This window comes from Uloborus diversus, chromosome 4 (genome assembly GCF_026930045.1).
Source record: "Uloborus diversus isolate 005 chromosome 4, Udiv.v.3.1, whole genome shotgun sequence".
Lineage (NCBI taxonomy): Eukaryota > Metazoa > Arthropoda > Arachnida > Araneae > Uloboridae > Uloborus > Uloborus diversus.
In genome coordinates, this window is record NC_072734.1 from 126,277,074 (window position 1) to 126,293,758 (window position 16,685).

Sequence of the window (16,685 nt, forward strand, 5' to 3'; positions counted from 1 at the left end):
CATTTCATTGAAAGTTATGCCATGCTTCATGAAAAAACAAGCTCTTAAAGGGAAAACTAGTGAAAATTTACTAAGAGGAAAAATATAAGAGTGTGTAAGTTGAGAAAACTTTTTTTTTTTTGTGGATACACCCTAATGTACATCAATGACGAAGATATTCGCAACTATAGGGGGTACTGTAGTCACTGTCTAATGGCGGACGAAAAAGCTAAAACAAGCGCATGTGGTAACGAAAAAAATGCTAAAAGTGTTGTGATTTTTGTTCGTAATGTATGATTTTTCCGCTTTATTCTTTTTAAATTAATTTTCAAAGTCTTGTGGATATTCTGGCCCACGTAGAAAGAAATGAGAATTCAAGAAGCATTACTAAACGTCAAAGATTAATGCAAACTACGTAGTTCGTAGTTCTAAGCAGCTATTTCCACAATGTTGAATTCGATATTTATCAATTCTTGAAAAAACTAAATAATAATTGTGGCCTGACAAGAATAACAATTAATGCTAGAAAATTCAATATGACATTACAAATTATTATCGAAAGAAGATGATACTTTTTTGCCTTGCTTGGCTAGCGCTTATTGTTTTGCATTTGTAGCCGAGTTATTTCTCTCGAATTCCCAAATCGGTTAATTTAAAATTTTTCTGTTTCGATTTTTCTAATTTCTGAGTTAAGATTTAATTATGTCATGTTATGCAAATCATCAACAAAATTCTCACGAATATATGGTGGTAGTTTTCTTTTCAGTTGATTGACCATTATTTCTTTTTACTTATCGAATTCTGTAATCTTACTACCATTTTATTCCACTCATGAAAAAAATTAAAAATGGTTTAACTAAAAACGCGAAATCTCGCCAAGGCTACTTTGCTCGCATAATAAAACTATAACCGTAAACAAATTTGGCGAAACCTTTCAGCCAGGGTTGGCAAGGTTTTGGACACTACGGTAAAAACCCTGGTTTTTACCGTCCTGTCTAAAACCCTTGTGTCCAAAACTGTCCGAAAGTGTCCAAAACTATATTTTTACAAAAATTGTATTCTGAGAGAAAACATCAAAAACAGAATAAAATGTATCAAAGTAATGTTTTATATTGAACATTTATTCAATGGAGAACATTCAACTTTTTTATGCAGCTGATTTTAATCTAGTCACATAGAAGTTGAATTCTTGATTAAAATTTCAATTTGTATGCATTAATTTAGTATTATTATTATTATTTTTTGATAATAGTAACCAAATTTCCCTATGTTTATGCATGTGTGCAAATGAAAGCAGGGTTGGCAAGGTTTTTACCATTCTGTTCAAAACCCTTGAGTCCGAAAGTGTCCAAAACGATTTTTTTTAAGAAACTATATTTTGTAGAAAACAATCAAAAACAACAAAATGTGTAAAAAATATTTTTTTGACTGTTCAATATTTATTCAATGTGAACATTCAAGTATAAATATATATGTAACTTATACTTGAATATGCAGCAGATGTTAATCTAGTTACGTAGAAATTAAATTCTTCATTGAAAATTTCATTTTGTATGCAGAAGTGTTCAAAATATAGTGCCATAAATTACAATTTTTTGTAGTTAAAGAATGTACTATATTAAAAATATGAACTAAAAAAAAATAGCACTAGTTTTATAATATAAGTGTTTAATCGTTGATTTCTTGCTCTGTAATCTATGATTTAAAAAACAATTTTCGCTGAAACATCATGTAAAATTTATTTTCAAAAAACCATTTAAAAAATAAAGCCTAACCCCCCCCCCCCCCCACCTAAATATTGCACATTTAATAACATTCCTTTGAGTTATAAATGGAACTGAAATGAGTTGTCTTGGTAGTGTTTTGAATTTCCTCTCATAACTCTACTAACTGTTACATATAAGGAAGTTTTTAGCAATAGTTATTGCCAATTTATTAAATAAAGTATTTTTTTTATGACAAATATTGGAGAAAAATATTATCAAATACTCATTATATATATATATATAAATATATATATATATATAAAATAGGCATCAATAATGTTAGTATTTATGCATTAAAAACATTGCAGTAAATACGAATTGATTAGATTACACCCCTTTAGCTTTAGCATAGTTTTGGACAGTTTAAGACTTTTGGACAGTTTTGGACGGTAAAAACCACCTGTCCTGTCCTAAACCAGTTTTGGACAGTCCAAAACCCAACCCTGCTTTCAGCTGAGAATAAAAGGAATAAAGTAAATTCTTTCTCGGTTAAACATTTTTCATTTTGTTCTACGATAATATATTCAAGAAAACATTTTGCATACTGTCCATTCCAACTAAATGCTGCTGTAAAATATATTTAATTTAATTAAGATTTAAAAAAAACCCAAATTCTTACAAATTCATCCAAAACAATAAAATTTTTTACCTTGTGTAACGTTATTCAAGTTTGTTAATCCAGAATTTTCGCTTTCACCATTTCTCAATCAACTCAAATTTTAGAAGGAAATAATGAAAACGAACATTATTTTGAGAAGCTCGAGAATACTACTAAGGGACGAATTAATTTTTGTAGCTGAAAGCAAACTAAGACACATCGATTGCGTTAATAAATACTCAGAACAAACTGCCTGTGTTTACGTCAGCAGACATACGTGGAACGCAACGTGGCAATGTTTTAGTTTTCCCGGCAGTTTTATAAATCACCGCAAGGTGGCGTATTCAAGCGTGGAGTTTGCGAATTCCTAAGAATGTAGCAGATAACCCCGTCAATAAGTATTGGAATTTTATCTTTAACCTGAAGGATGAAAAGCTGCACTAACCAAATTTGACGAAACTTGTTAAAGCTGTCCTGAATTTCTCTTATGGCCAAAAGGAGAGAGGCTTAATAAAAGAATTGTGTCTAGGTGACAAACCAAACATGAGTTAAGGCACAATTGTTGCTCTCGTAGTGATAAGACTTGGTATAACACTGGAAAATGTTGATGTAAATTTTAAAAAATTACACAGTTGTGCAAAGCAGCACACTTGAAATATAAGAAACAGAAAGAAAAAAACTCTGGAAGAAATAAGAAGGAAAAAAATAATTTGAATTTTGAAATTTTGAATTCAAATTATGTTTTTCGCAATAACGAGTTGCGACAAGGCCCTACTCATTGGGGCTATTGTTTCTAGAAACAGCTCCTGTCGCCCCAAGCCTACCCCTCCTCCTGGACGGTTACGTGTGTATAGTTGTGTGTGTATGTGTAGGACCGCATGCTTGCATGTGTAAGCTTGTGTGTGTGCGTAGACCTGTGTGTAAAGGCTTGTGTGTATGAGCATGTGTGTGTGTATGTATGGACTCAAATGTAAATGCATGATTGACATTGAGGCTGGGCATGCCGTAATAGACGCTGTTAATAAAAAATTTAAAAGCTGCTTTAAAAAAGTCACTCAGTTCTATGTAATTTCTCGCTAAACCATTTTGATTTTTTATTGAAATAAATTATTTCCCATAATATTATCATTGTTTTTATTTATTTTTTATGTGTGAGAAATTTAAATTTTCATATTCGGACAGTAAAGAATAATTATGGTGTGTCAACAATTTTTGTATACATACTTTTTTATCAGTGGCACTAAAAAGTAACTGTTTTATGAAGTGTATGCAAAATTTAATCATTTTTTTGGCGTCCTATAAATCCTATATTTTTTCAAAATGTCTTTTTTTTTTTCAAAAAATGTCCTATATTTTGTCAGTTGGTCACTTTGATCCCTGTAATTAGTTTCTTGTTGATAATTACAGGAAACCAATTTTTGTATTCTTTTATAATCAACTTTGTGGAAAGTAGGAGTGCTAAAATCATTCAAAAATTAAGCAAACCCTCATTGGAATGGAAAGTATTTTAGAAGGGGGGGGGAGTGAATTTTTTTTTTAATCTTATAATTTTAGCTTTGCTCACCAATCATTCAATGTGCAGTAGTTGAATCGAATTTAAAAAAAAAAAAACTCTATCAATTTATTTATTCAATCTGTAATTTTATTACAAACTGATGTTTAACTAGTATGTTGTGGCCATCACGAAACTTTCTTCTATATTTTTCCTTTTTCTGATCCCTCCCCATGCTTGACGAGGAAGCAATATTCCTAACAAAAACAAAATTACACATGCAAAAACTTGACGACCATCCCAATGTCTGAATTATTGTAAAAACAAAACAAAGAGCGAAAATTGAAAGTTACTTTAAAAGCCTTACTTGAATTAATTTACAAATATTTTATTTATTAACAAGCATAAGATGGCAACAGTTAAAAATTTTAAATCATTGAGATAATATTTCCGATCATTTCCATACAATTAAAATCACGAGAAATATGCAGACGACAATCTACAATCTATTACGATTTATCTTTCTTATTGTTGCATTAATAAAACGATTTATTCGCAAAAAAAAAAAAAAAAAAAAAAATCAACACCTCTTGGAGCGATTGGAGTCAAAATTGAACCAAAGCCTGTTTACGTATGGATTCACATATATTCCAAATTTTAACCAGAACGTAGCATTACTTCTTGAGATAGGGCACTCACAATGGAAAAAAAGAACGGGCGATTGCGCTACCCCCCTTTTTAGCTGTTGACACCAAAATAAAATCAGCTCTTATACCCACTAAGGGCTACTTGTCAAAACATTTTTGTTTGATTCCGTTCATTATTTCTTGAGATACAGCAATTACAATTGACGACAAAAACGTTCTATAGTTCAACCCCCGTTTGAGCTATTGACACCAAAATTGAACCAGCACCTGTACCTGTTAGGGGCAACATATGGAAAAAGTTTTCTTTGGTTCCGCCAGTTACTTCTCGGGGAATAGCAGGCTCATATAACTCAAGAAACGACCCATTGCTTCCCCTCCCCCCCCCTTTCAGGAATTCGCGCCAAAAGTCAATGGGCACAAGTTCACATAGGGGCACATATGTGTACCAAATTTTGTTCAATTTCATGCGGTAGTTTTTGCTGTAGAGCGGCCACAAAAAACTGGTCACACACAGACGTGACACACATACACACAGACAGACAGACAGACATTTTCCAAAAATAGTCGAAATGGACTCAGCACACCTTAAAACGTTCGAATCTGTCAAAATTCGAAAATTTGCACGAATCCAATAATATCTTCTATATATTAGATATAGAAGAAAGTAAAAATGGATTTTTTAACTATTTCGGTTATGACAACACTTAGTTGACAGTCCCTAAGTGACGACTGTATTGTAATACGGGGGCTTTGTTCAAAGTTATTTTTCATGTGAGATTTGAGCCTCTGGAAAAAAGAAAAAGGCATTATCTCCCCCCTCTGCCATGTCGTGTCCTCAAGTGACTAATCTGAACGATCAATTTCGAACGGGGAAAAAAAGCTGTTCGCTGAGGAGAGGCTTTCTACATGCTCCTCCACTCATCTTGTCCCTTTTTAGAACAAAATGGTTGTACATCCGTGACCTGTTTGTCGCAATAACTTCGCAGAATTAACTGGGCTTTAGGCGCGTCTAACAACTCGTAGCAGAAATCGTTGAAAATGCCTACTAACCGACCTTGCCGAAGGAAACTGTGGGAAAAACGGCCACGTGCTCGTCACGTTTTGACGCATGCGCCAAAGCAGGATTGAAGAAACTATTTTGCCTACCTGTGGGTGTGCGATTCTTTCCCCGTAGTGTCGAGAAACCAAATTATTTTCTAACAAAAGCAAAATATAATTGCGAGGGGGGAAAGTTGAGAAGCAGCTTCAACCTGCAATTGTATCGATTTATTGCATTCGGAAATGCATTATGGATGGTATAAATTATTTACATCGGAAGTTCCCATACCGGTGTTGGGGGGAGGGGGAGGGGCGAGAGGTATGAGGGTTCACGCTGTGAAAAAATAACACCATGTTAAAATTTTAGCCGGGGGGGGGGCGGCACGGAGGTCTGTGTACGCTACTGTCCAGTTGCAAATGATTCAATATTAAGCGGCCCATTTCCCCCTTGGCATAAGAAACTGTTTTACAAAACTGGTTAGGGTTATCATTTTCGCTATTTTGATTTATGTAGTTATTTCAAACTCCCAAAACTAATGCTGCTTTGAAAGTTGACATTCTTTTGACTATTTTCAGCTAAATTTTAAAACAAACCTGTCAAAGCATCTATTTAAATTTTCAAAATTATTTCCTGATAGTTTCTTTCGGTTTTTTTCTGGTCAATATATGATTATTTTTATTTATTTATTATTATTTTTTTTACAAAATAAAACCCCCAGCACAAGGTAATAATTTAGGCGCTTCCATGAATCAATCAACAAAATTTTAAAAATTTCTCTCTCACCCGCGGGGGGAGCAATGAGCACATGAATATAATCTCGCACCTTTGGATGTTCTCATTTTCGGTGTAATAGTATAGAATCATGATATTTTCCACAGCTCACTATTTGACACCCGCCCCGAAAAAAGGGGGAAATTTAAATTTATGTTTGATATCGACTAAAACTTCCTCTGTTATGCAATCAGCGGAAAAAAATATTAATATATTGAAGTGGTCGCATAATACGCTCGTTTAGATTTAAATAAAAAATCCCTTTAAAGTTACCGTTTTCTGCAGTAATGAAGGGGGAAGATAGCGGCTAATCATGGCTTCTTCTCAATTGAAGCCAGACGGGCCGTTCGGGTTTTTTCCCTTTACGGAGGATGGCATTTAATCCGCGGCGCATGCGCAGTATTTCTCGGTCGCTGAGGCAGGCTGGCGAAAAACTTTGGACCTATGGGAGCGAGAGTGTTTCCCGGACCGTGTGGCGGCACGTGGCTCCGCTCCTTTTCCGAAGGACTAAATTTATTCGTACCCACACCGCCATGATGGCTGGGGTCCGGCCTCTTTAATACTCCCAAGAAACTTCCATGTTGGACTTAAACTTGCCGGACTTTCTAGATCGCGCCCAATGCCTGGCTGTAGGAATGCGTCGAATGGCGAAGTCTGGAACAGGGGTAAGTCATATGAACCGCATTCCGATTGTGTTACGCAACACCTTATGCTTCTGAAGATTGGTGTCTATCTATACTCGCAAGCTTTTTCACTGTATTTTCCGCACATAATACTTTTTTTTCGGCTCTTTCCATTCTAATCAACAACCATCCGATCCAATGAAAATGAAAACAGATCTCGTATTGTTTCATAACCATATGCGGGCATTTAAGCACGAATGAGCCCAATAGATGTCTCAGCGGTCACAGTGATCGCGTTACTCCGGTGTGAACTGTTACTAACTTTGTTTACAGTAAATTTGTATCCTCTTTTGTCTTACGTTAGGGTGATAATAATGCTCTATATTTCGAATATCTGGCGTAAATGGGGGGACAAACAACCCTGCTAATAGTTAATATGCTGCCCTTAGCAATGTCATGTTTTATTTGAAATTTAAAGCTTTCCTGGTTGAGGTTTTACACGACTTTTATTTCTGGAAGCCATTTAATTGTATTTTTATAAGTCTGGCATGTGTTAGCGCTGCAAACATAGGAGAATTTTGACACTAGTAAATAATATGTGTGTTGGGAATCATTGAATAAAAAAACTGCTTCCTGATTAAAGAGCACTTCAATTCATAGAGGCACTTTTTTAAAAGGATTTTTGTAGTAACATAATGTTTTTTTTAAAATTATTATTAAGTTTTAAAACCATTCCATCAGTTAAAAAAAGTATGATAAATTACGTACTTAAATTCAATAATAATTTTATTGAAGTGTTTGTCCAAAAAGTAAATTTTATAAAACAATATTAAAGCAGCATTGTGTCTGCATATTTAATTTTTTTAATTTGTTTTGTGAACTGCAATTTAAATGACTAATGAGCTGGCACTACGAGTAGACTTCTTATATCGTTATAATTTTTCGGGGGGCACTTATCTGATAGGAAGTTAGCAATAACCAGAATATTTTGTTGAATTAGTGATGAAGAACTGAAACATGGAGGTCATCACTGGAAATTTTTAAAATGGCAGGCATGCAAATATGTGGCTCTACGCATTATTTTAATATTAAAAATGAGAAAAAAAGCTTTGATTCTTTTGACTTGAAGTCTTATAAAATGAGTGTAAATGGAAAATTTTTAATAAAACCAGCTTCATGTAGCAAAAGCAAGTATCATGAAGTTTAGGATGATCTTGGGGTTGGGTTTAGCCCTCAAAGTGATTTTTGACACGTCTGATTTGTCTTCAAAACACCTTGCAGTATCGAAATCTGCTGGAAAATGAGGGCTTGTTGAAGAACTATGTTAACTATAAGCTAGCAAGCAATAGTTTAATACATTATGATGGAATTTTATAAAATATTTTTAATTGACAAAAAGAATAAGGGGACTGGACAAACTCCCTTGAATAGAGGTGTTCCTTTTTCAGAGGTAGATGAATTGATACATGTTGTGTGTACTTAACTCAGTATTATTCATAATAAATGTAAATTAATAATATTTAAGATGAAGCATTGAAAATGTTTCGTATCTATTAAATAAAATTCAGAATTATTCAAACTAGAAAATCGATTAATATTTTCAGGCATTTTTCTTTCATTACATTCTGTAGTATCAGCTTTGTAACCGATCTGTATAAATTAAAATTTAGAATTAATGTGTTACATGGATTTTTTTGGTGTCACGTAGTTTCCAATGCAAAACACAGTGTGACTACATTGAAATTTCTCTGTACAAAGTTTGTCATGGATGGCACAATATCTGACTGGCCCATAGAATTTAATGATGGGGGAAAACATAAACGTAGGTCTCAGCACAAATTTTAGAATTTTTTTCTTTATTTTCATGTCAATGTTGAGACAAACTTTTACAAATTAATTTTTGATTATAAAAAGAACCTTGAATTTTAATAAAGTCGATATTTTTAATGCACTAAAACAAAAAATTTTTTGTAATTTTTCTTTGTGGCTATCTTTTAAATACAGAGTTCGTACGCTCCTTCAAAACTCTTCCAATACTCCTTCATTTATAAAAAATTTTTGAAGGGCCCTTCAAACTCCTTCATTTTGGTTTAACTCCTTCAAAACTTCTTTTTTAGTTCAAGACTACATGATCTTCCTCTATAACAGAAACTTAAAATACTTCGATTGACAACTAACTTCGTCACTAAGGCGATTTTTATGTAGTAATTTTGTGCATGCTTAAATGGTGCTTGGCTATTTTTTCAAGTTTTATGATTATTGTTTTTTCCTTTACCACACTCTCAGCGGCAAAAGTCAAGTTGTCTAATTATTATTTAAATATTTAAAACTACATAAGTAAATGTACTTAAGTGATTGCGTTAAAAAGAACAATTGTTTAGTTAATTGCAGTTATGATATTGTAAAAAGGGTCATCCACAAGTGATGTCATGCTTTGAGGAGGAGACGGACTCATGAAATTGTGACAAGGGGAAGAGATGGTGACAAAAAAAGTGACATCACACAGTTATTGTAAGAAATATGACATGACAAGAGAAGTTTGGGGTGAAGTGTGACACTTTGTGATAAATGCTGCTGATGGTCAGATATATTGAAAAAAAGTGACATTTAATGACACTCCATTAGTAATTCCTTCAAAATCTCATTTTACTCTTTCAAAACTCCTCCAAAACTCCTTCATTTTATTTTTGAAACTGAGTACAAACTCTAAATAGTGTCCCTTAAAGGAGATACTACTGTATGTTCATGAGAATTTTGATTGATTTCTATTTTATTGCTTGTTTTTAGTTTACAGCTTGTGACTATACTTGGTATGAGGGAGAAACTTTAAAAAGCATAATGTTGTCTTTGTTATTTTGTCCCTTGCAACTATTTGTTAGTGCAAATTTTATTTTTATGGATTCTTTACATAATTTATTTATTCTTCAAAATTCTTGTGGTCAATGAAACAATTGTGCACAAAAAAATTATTTATATATATTTTCGTAGGCAAAAAGAACAAGACTCGGAAAAAGAAAGATCTAAACAAAAAAGGAGAGAGCAAAGAAGGCGGGGAGATGGACGCTTTCCTTGACAAGGGACCTGAGGTAAGTGAATTATGCTTGAGGACCTACTTAATCTCAACTTATGATCCTTTAAAAAATGTGATATGTAATTTTTCATAGTGTGGTAATTTGTTTGCTTTTTACTTTTTTCTATATTTATATATGAGTCATTCTACGTCAACTGACCTGATTTTTCAAAACGTCTCCTCTCGACCGTCTTCAAATTGAATATTTTATTAAAGTGAAGATACCTTTAAACCGGTGCTTCTCAACCTTTTTTACTTTGCGGCACACTTAAAAAATTTCTAGATGAACGGGGCATACTGAACTTAATTTCGCAATGGTAATATAGAAATGTTTTTATCATTCACAGGTAAAAGGACGGGGGGGGGGGGGGACTTTTTTATATGAATAAAACAATTATAACTAACGTAGTGTATTTAAATTTATTTAGAAAGTAGAAATATTTTGAATGTATTGAGGTTGATAATGAACAACAAAACTACCTATATCAGACTTAACAGAAAATTTTGCTTCATATGTTTCAAAGCATTTCTGTCAAACGTGTCATTAAAGTGCACAGTGCATTTAAACGATTTATCAAATAATGTTTCAAGAAAGAAGCAAGCAAAAGATTAAAACCAAGCACCTAACTTCCGTTTGACACTAATGAGACACTTGAGCCTACCTTGAGGAGCAAAGACGTTTGATGTTCGGCTCTATGCTGGAAAAAACTACACGAAGTTCTTGATCCAGGCTCTTTAGAGATGATCTCTTGCTGTTTTTTATAAGTGTGAGAGCTAAGAAGCTGAGTTGGGAAAGATATGTATAGTTGAAAATGGTAGCAGCACATCAATAACAAGACAAGAGCTGGTGGGATACTCAACCTTAACCAGCAACCAAAATTCGTCCAGAGACACTTCCCTCAACCCAAGTTTAAGAGCACGGTCGCTCTTGAGGTCCATAAATTCTTCTCGCGCCTTCAAAGAAAGGTCTTTAACTGATGCATCCGCAGATGAAGAGAATGGATCGCGGATCCAGTCATACTGTTCTATGTCAGTATTCTTGAAATAGTGCTTAAAACTTATCCTGAAGTATGACTAAATGCTCTGCCACCACATTCAGCAGCTTTTCTTCCATGCCATTTCCTTCACATACCATGTTGACTGTCCGTTTGAACATGTCCAATGAGCCACGATCTACTTCTTCTCTCCACAGCTGAATGTTTGATTTGAACCCGTTTAGCTTGTCCATACATGTAACCCAAATTTTCTCCTTGTCTTTGCATTTTCCGATTCAATTTGTTAATGTGTTCAAAAATGTCAGCCATGTACTCTAGTTTTCCCAGTCAATATTTGTCTTGCAACAAACTGGCGTACTGCATTTCGATTTTTAAAATCCAAAACTGTCGTACCTCGTCCCTCAATTCGAAAATTATTGATAGTACCTTACAACATGAAAGCCAGCGAATCTTTGTATGAAGAAGTAGGGAGTGGTGATCTGCACCCAGTTCTTCACAAAGTATACGGAGAAAAGGCTAGAATTAAGAGGCCTTGATTTTATGAAATTTACGATTTTCACGACTTCAGCCAAAGCTGACTTCAGCACATCTGTTAAGATCTTTGCTATGAGAGCTTCACGATGGTGGAACCAGTATATGGTTTTAATTTTCAGTTTAAGTCTCAGAACCGAGCTTTGAGAAACTACGATAAAATGAAATTAGTATTGGAACCGGAAAAGAGGAAAACAAAAGTTAAAGATGTGGCTAAAATTCTGGGCGGGAGGGCACGATCCCTGCCTGGGAGAGGGGGCGATAATCCCGTTTGCGAAATATTTAGAAAAAATTCTGTATTATTAGTTGATTTCGTGGAAATTAGAATCCGTTTTCAAAAACTGAAAGTAATAGGATCACAAGAAGTTAAAAGAGGTGAGGCAGCAAATCCCGCCTCTCCCCTTCTTTAGAATGTCTTATTGCACAAGATCGACAGGGTGAATTGAGAAGTTACAAAACGATACAAACGCTATTCGGTCGTAACTTTAAAATAAAATACATCAAGGTTCTTTCTTTTTATATAACTACGAAAATACCGCGGCACATCGGGTTCCTTGTAGCGGCGCACCAGTGTGCCGCGGCACACCGGTTGCGAAGCCCTGCTTTAAACTAACCTGTGTAAATTTTTAGCTTCTAAGATCTAATTCCTCTCCTAAAAATAATGATTAAAAATAGCAGATTTTTTAGAAGTATTACCATGTTTAGATTAGGGTTGCAAATAATTAATAGTAATCAAAATAAAAATTTTGAATAAAGGTTTCTCCGGAGCTAACAGGACATTATTGCTCTAGTAGTAAATTTATCTTCATCAAGAAGTCTGCCAAGTAAAGAGACATGCAACTTTTATCTTGAGTTACTTGACACATATCATTGTGAAATATTTAAATTAGTTTGGGAAACCATTATCATTTAAATGGTTATAATTTAATTAGCATACGAATAAAACCGAGATCATAGATCATGTAGCCCAAAATCAGATTTTGCGGGGCGGAAGAAAATTTGAAGTTACGCTACTGAGATCAAATGATGGGATCCTGTAGAAATTGATGACACTCATCAACTTTTATAGGAACTCTTAAAAACAATTTTGGTTGGGTTTTTTCCCCCCCGACTCTTAAATTTGCTTTTGGAAAGCATAATTTGATTAAGTTGAACTAATGATGAAAATAGTATATATATTTTTTTTCTATAAAGTTATACATTTTAGAAAAGCCTTTCTTTGCAGTAAAATGAGAAATAACGTCAAATAAAAAAAAATGGGCTTATGGTTGAAAAGATGAGCTCATATCTTTTGCATTGGAAAAGACGTACCTTGTAACGTCAAAACACGTGTCTGAAGCAATTTGTTCTATTTGACTTGGTTATTTCTTATTTTACTTTTTCTGCCAAAGGTACTTGTTTTTCTTTACAGTCTTTGGAAGGCTTAGAGACTGATCTTGTCATTTTTTCTTTGTTTTTTGCCATAAGCAAAAATCTTTACTTATCATCCCCTCAAAGCAACAAACAGTAAGACATCAAATCCCAGGAGTAACAGTAAGTTATCCTACTGTTCCTTTACTCTGAGAAATAATATATGTATATATATATATATATATATAATTATTAGTACAACACTTAATTTTCTTGTGTATATTTTCTAATTAAATCATTGTTTAATTATTTTTGATAGTCTCCCATTATATTAAAACTTTATTTTTGTGTACTTGGATGCAGTATCACTAGCTCTATTATTTTACTTTTCTGGTTGGAAAATTTATACTTTTAGTAAAAGAAATGAATTAAATTACTTGGACTACATCATTTGTTTCTTGGATAAAAATTTTTCCAGCTTAGCAGAACGCCAATGTATGCAAATTAATAATGATCTGCCATTGACTATTTAGAAATTCATTGCTTTAATTCCAGTAGTTTGGTGCTTTTAAAACTTACAATGTTCTTGCTTTCACACAAATATTGAAAACTTACTTTTGGTCACAAACAAAAGTGTTTATATCTTGAAATTCACCGAAGTTTCATTGTTGACCTAAACTTTTTTTTTCTCTCTTTTAATGTGCTGAAAATCATTTCCCTCTCAGCAAATATTTTCAGTTATTAAATGTTATTTAAATGGTTTGTAAAAATATTGTAAAATGTACATATTTCCCTGAAGCTTTGTTCTTAATACATTTCATAAATGGTGAAAAATATATTCAACAGTTATGATTTTTCTTTAAGTAAGCTTTATTTAATTTATCAGTTTGGTCTGGCAAATAATTTTAATTATGAGTAACAATTAAAATCTTGACATTGCAGGAGGAACGTGTCCCTCCTATGGTTGAGGAGCAGCGACCACACTCCCCTGTCCCAGTGGTGGATTCTGACATCCTAGATTCCATCCCTCTCCCTCCAGAACCAGCACCATCTCCTCCAAATGGTGAAAAGGCTTCAGAAGATAAAGAAAATTCTCATGCAGAGGATGCAGCATCCAAACTTATTTTAAAATATGAATACAAAGAAGGTATGTAAGGCCACTTGAAAGTGGCATTTGTAGTTGTGATAGATCCAATAGTTCTATAAGAGGGAGACATGTTTTGATTACTACATACTAAATTTTCAGAAAGAAATATCTAGTACTTTGTGGGGGATGAGTTTAGAAAAAAAGTTAAACCTGTAGAAGAACGCAAAATAAAGGTTTTTTTCATAAATTCAAAAATCTGTAAATTTTCATTTTTTTGTCATATTTAAAATTAAATTTCCTACCCAATGGTACAAAAAATATTTTTCTGTCGCGATTGGTTGGGGATCTGCAACGAGTTGAACACAAAAAAAGGGCTAAAAATCAAACATTTAATTAAGAAAAAACTAATTAGAAATTAAGAATTTCGGGTTTGAGGTGCACAGGCCGGGGGTATGTTTGATTTTTGAAAGAAACACACTCTCTTATATATATAGATCTACATTCTGTAAAATTCAACATATAGGAGTTATAAATGTCGATTGAGTTTTATATTTCGGCTTCATCATAATGTTCTTACCTGCTGTTGCATTGATTGAATTTTGTAATGTACTTATTCGCATAGTACATCTGACTTTTTAAATTTTCTCTTCTAGATCAGTGGAGTCCACTGAACCCAGAAGGCAAAAAGCAGTATGATCGGGACTTTCTGCTTCAACTTCAGGGTGAACCTATGTCTCTGTGTAAACCTAGTAATTTGCCAAATCTTGATGTGATAAAAGACAAGGTTTGTTTTTGCCTTTAATTGACCACCGATACTAATTTACTAAGTAGTGTTGAAGATATTTTCTTGGGAACACCTATAACACTTTCATTGGAATGAGCAAAATTCTTTTTACGAGTTACTGGGTGTTAATGATAACTAGTTTTCCATACTCGAATTTATTCTCTGATCATTTATTCATCAACATTTGAAACATAGAACATTTTTACAAGATGTGACAAAAACCTGCTCTTTCCAAAGTCAGTTTAAAGAGTTCAGTAAAATATATGGCAGTTAGTTTCGCTTTTTCGCTTAAAAAGTTCCAAAGGGGGAAAAGATACGTATTATGAGTTTGGAACTCTTCAGATTTTGACGGGACATGGCGCTTTATCAACCCCCCTTAGCAGTTTATTTTTTGTTATTCTGAAGAAATTTCCAGGTTTTTTTTTAAACATAGCTTTATTCTTTAATGTAGAAATTCTTGTTGGCTTATTGCATAACTTTGAGATTATTAGTTGCAGATATTGCTTTTGCAGGTCATAAGATTTGCGACTCCTTCAGTTCCAGCATTATTCATTATCTCCTTCTTTGAATCGTTGATAAAATTCAAATTTAAAAAGTATTTCATTATCAATTTTCATTGCTATTTAGATCTTCCAGTCCCTGATTACTTGTAAAATTCAACTACTAATGCATTGAAAAACAATATTTATTGAAACACATTTCTGGCTGGAAAGTGCTTCTTATACCCATAATATAGTGTAAAAATTTCGATTTATTTTGTGGATTAAATTTTCAACCTATGAAAAAAACCTGTGTTTCTGTTAGCTAGTCATGTAACAAATTTTGAAAAAAAAAATTGCAAACAAATAAATTGTTCTTGAACCATGATCAATCGGAAAAGAAACAAATAGCATATAGTCGCCTAAAACATCCAACTTAAACCTTCTCTCATCACATTTAAACTATTTATCAAAAGCATGTGTTTAATATGCACTGAGTAGGAATGTGCCACTTGCTAATTCACCATTTTGTGTAACTTAAGACTTTTAATATATGTCTTTACATAAAAATGCTCACTTTTTGCACTGAAAAGGGGTTCCCCAAAGCACATGTATGTAGTTATCTGCAAATTTGTGTGATTTACTGTTATATTTTCTTTAACTTTTGTACACAAAGGTTTTTATTTCTGATGTCTAAATTTTGTGTAGATTAAAACTAGTTTTCTTATATCCAGGCCCATATTCAGAGGCTGACAGAAGTGAATCGTGTGACGCCAATGACAATGCCTATGAAGGCTTACAATGATCCCTTTGTTCCCACCTACGCCAGAGGAGGTGCTCAGAGACCTGTAAGTATACCCAGCATATTATAATAGGTCACGGCTTAGAGTATTAGGGGGAAAAAAGAATCCTTATCAAAAAAAGAATTTGAGAAACTGTATTTGATTAGTGAATTACCGAGCTGGAGGCTGATGTCATCTCATTGAAGCTGAGAGTGCCATCAAACTGGTAGATAAACTCATCTTCGATGAGATGACTTCTGCCTCCTGCTCGGTTATTCACTAATAGAGAATAATGAGTTCTAATGATAATGAAACTGCAATCTTTTGATCTGCTAACCGGGCTGTCTGGTATACTGCTTCTACTTATATGTTTTGCTTATTCTCAAGGGGAGTTCAAAGCAGTTTATCCTTAAAACTCAAGTGTTTTCTGTTTTCAAAAATTTATGCACGTTTTACTTTTTTAACCTGATACCTGTAAGATTTTAGGATAATAAACAAAATTTTCACATGTAATGATGTTAAAAGTTACCTATAAGGTTCCAGCTAAAATGCCTTTTCCGTAAAACACTAGTTTTAGTATTTTGTTATTTGTGGAATTCATAGAACCAATGAATCTGTTATTACTTCTTGTACTTACTATGCTACTTGATATAGCTCTGCCTTTTATTTTTAGTTTTGGGGTTGAGAAACAA

At 33.4% G+C, this 16,685-nt stretch overlaps 1 protein-coding gene across 1 annotated transcript in view; it reads left to right on the forward strand.

Annotated features, from left to right (window-relative positions):
- The window catches only part of LOC129220827 (eukaryotic translation initiation factor 4 gamma 1-like), a 36,633-nt gene that overhangs the window by 16,400 nt on the left and 3,548 nt on the right, over nucleotides 1–16,685 (forward strand). The window contains exons 4-7 of the mRNA XM_054855258.1: nucleotides 9,904–10,001; nucleotides 13,804–14,008; nucleotides 14,602–14,732; nucleotides 15,946–16,063. Of these exons, the coding sequence (XP_054711233.1) occupies nucleotides 9,904–10,001; nucleotides 13,804–14,008; nucleotides 14,602–14,732; nucleotides 15,946–16,063 (552 nt within the window). The remainder of the gene's footprint in view (nucleotides 1–9,903; nucleotides 10,002–13,803; nucleotides 14,009–14,601; nucleotides 14,733–15,945; nucleotides 16,064–16,685) is intronic.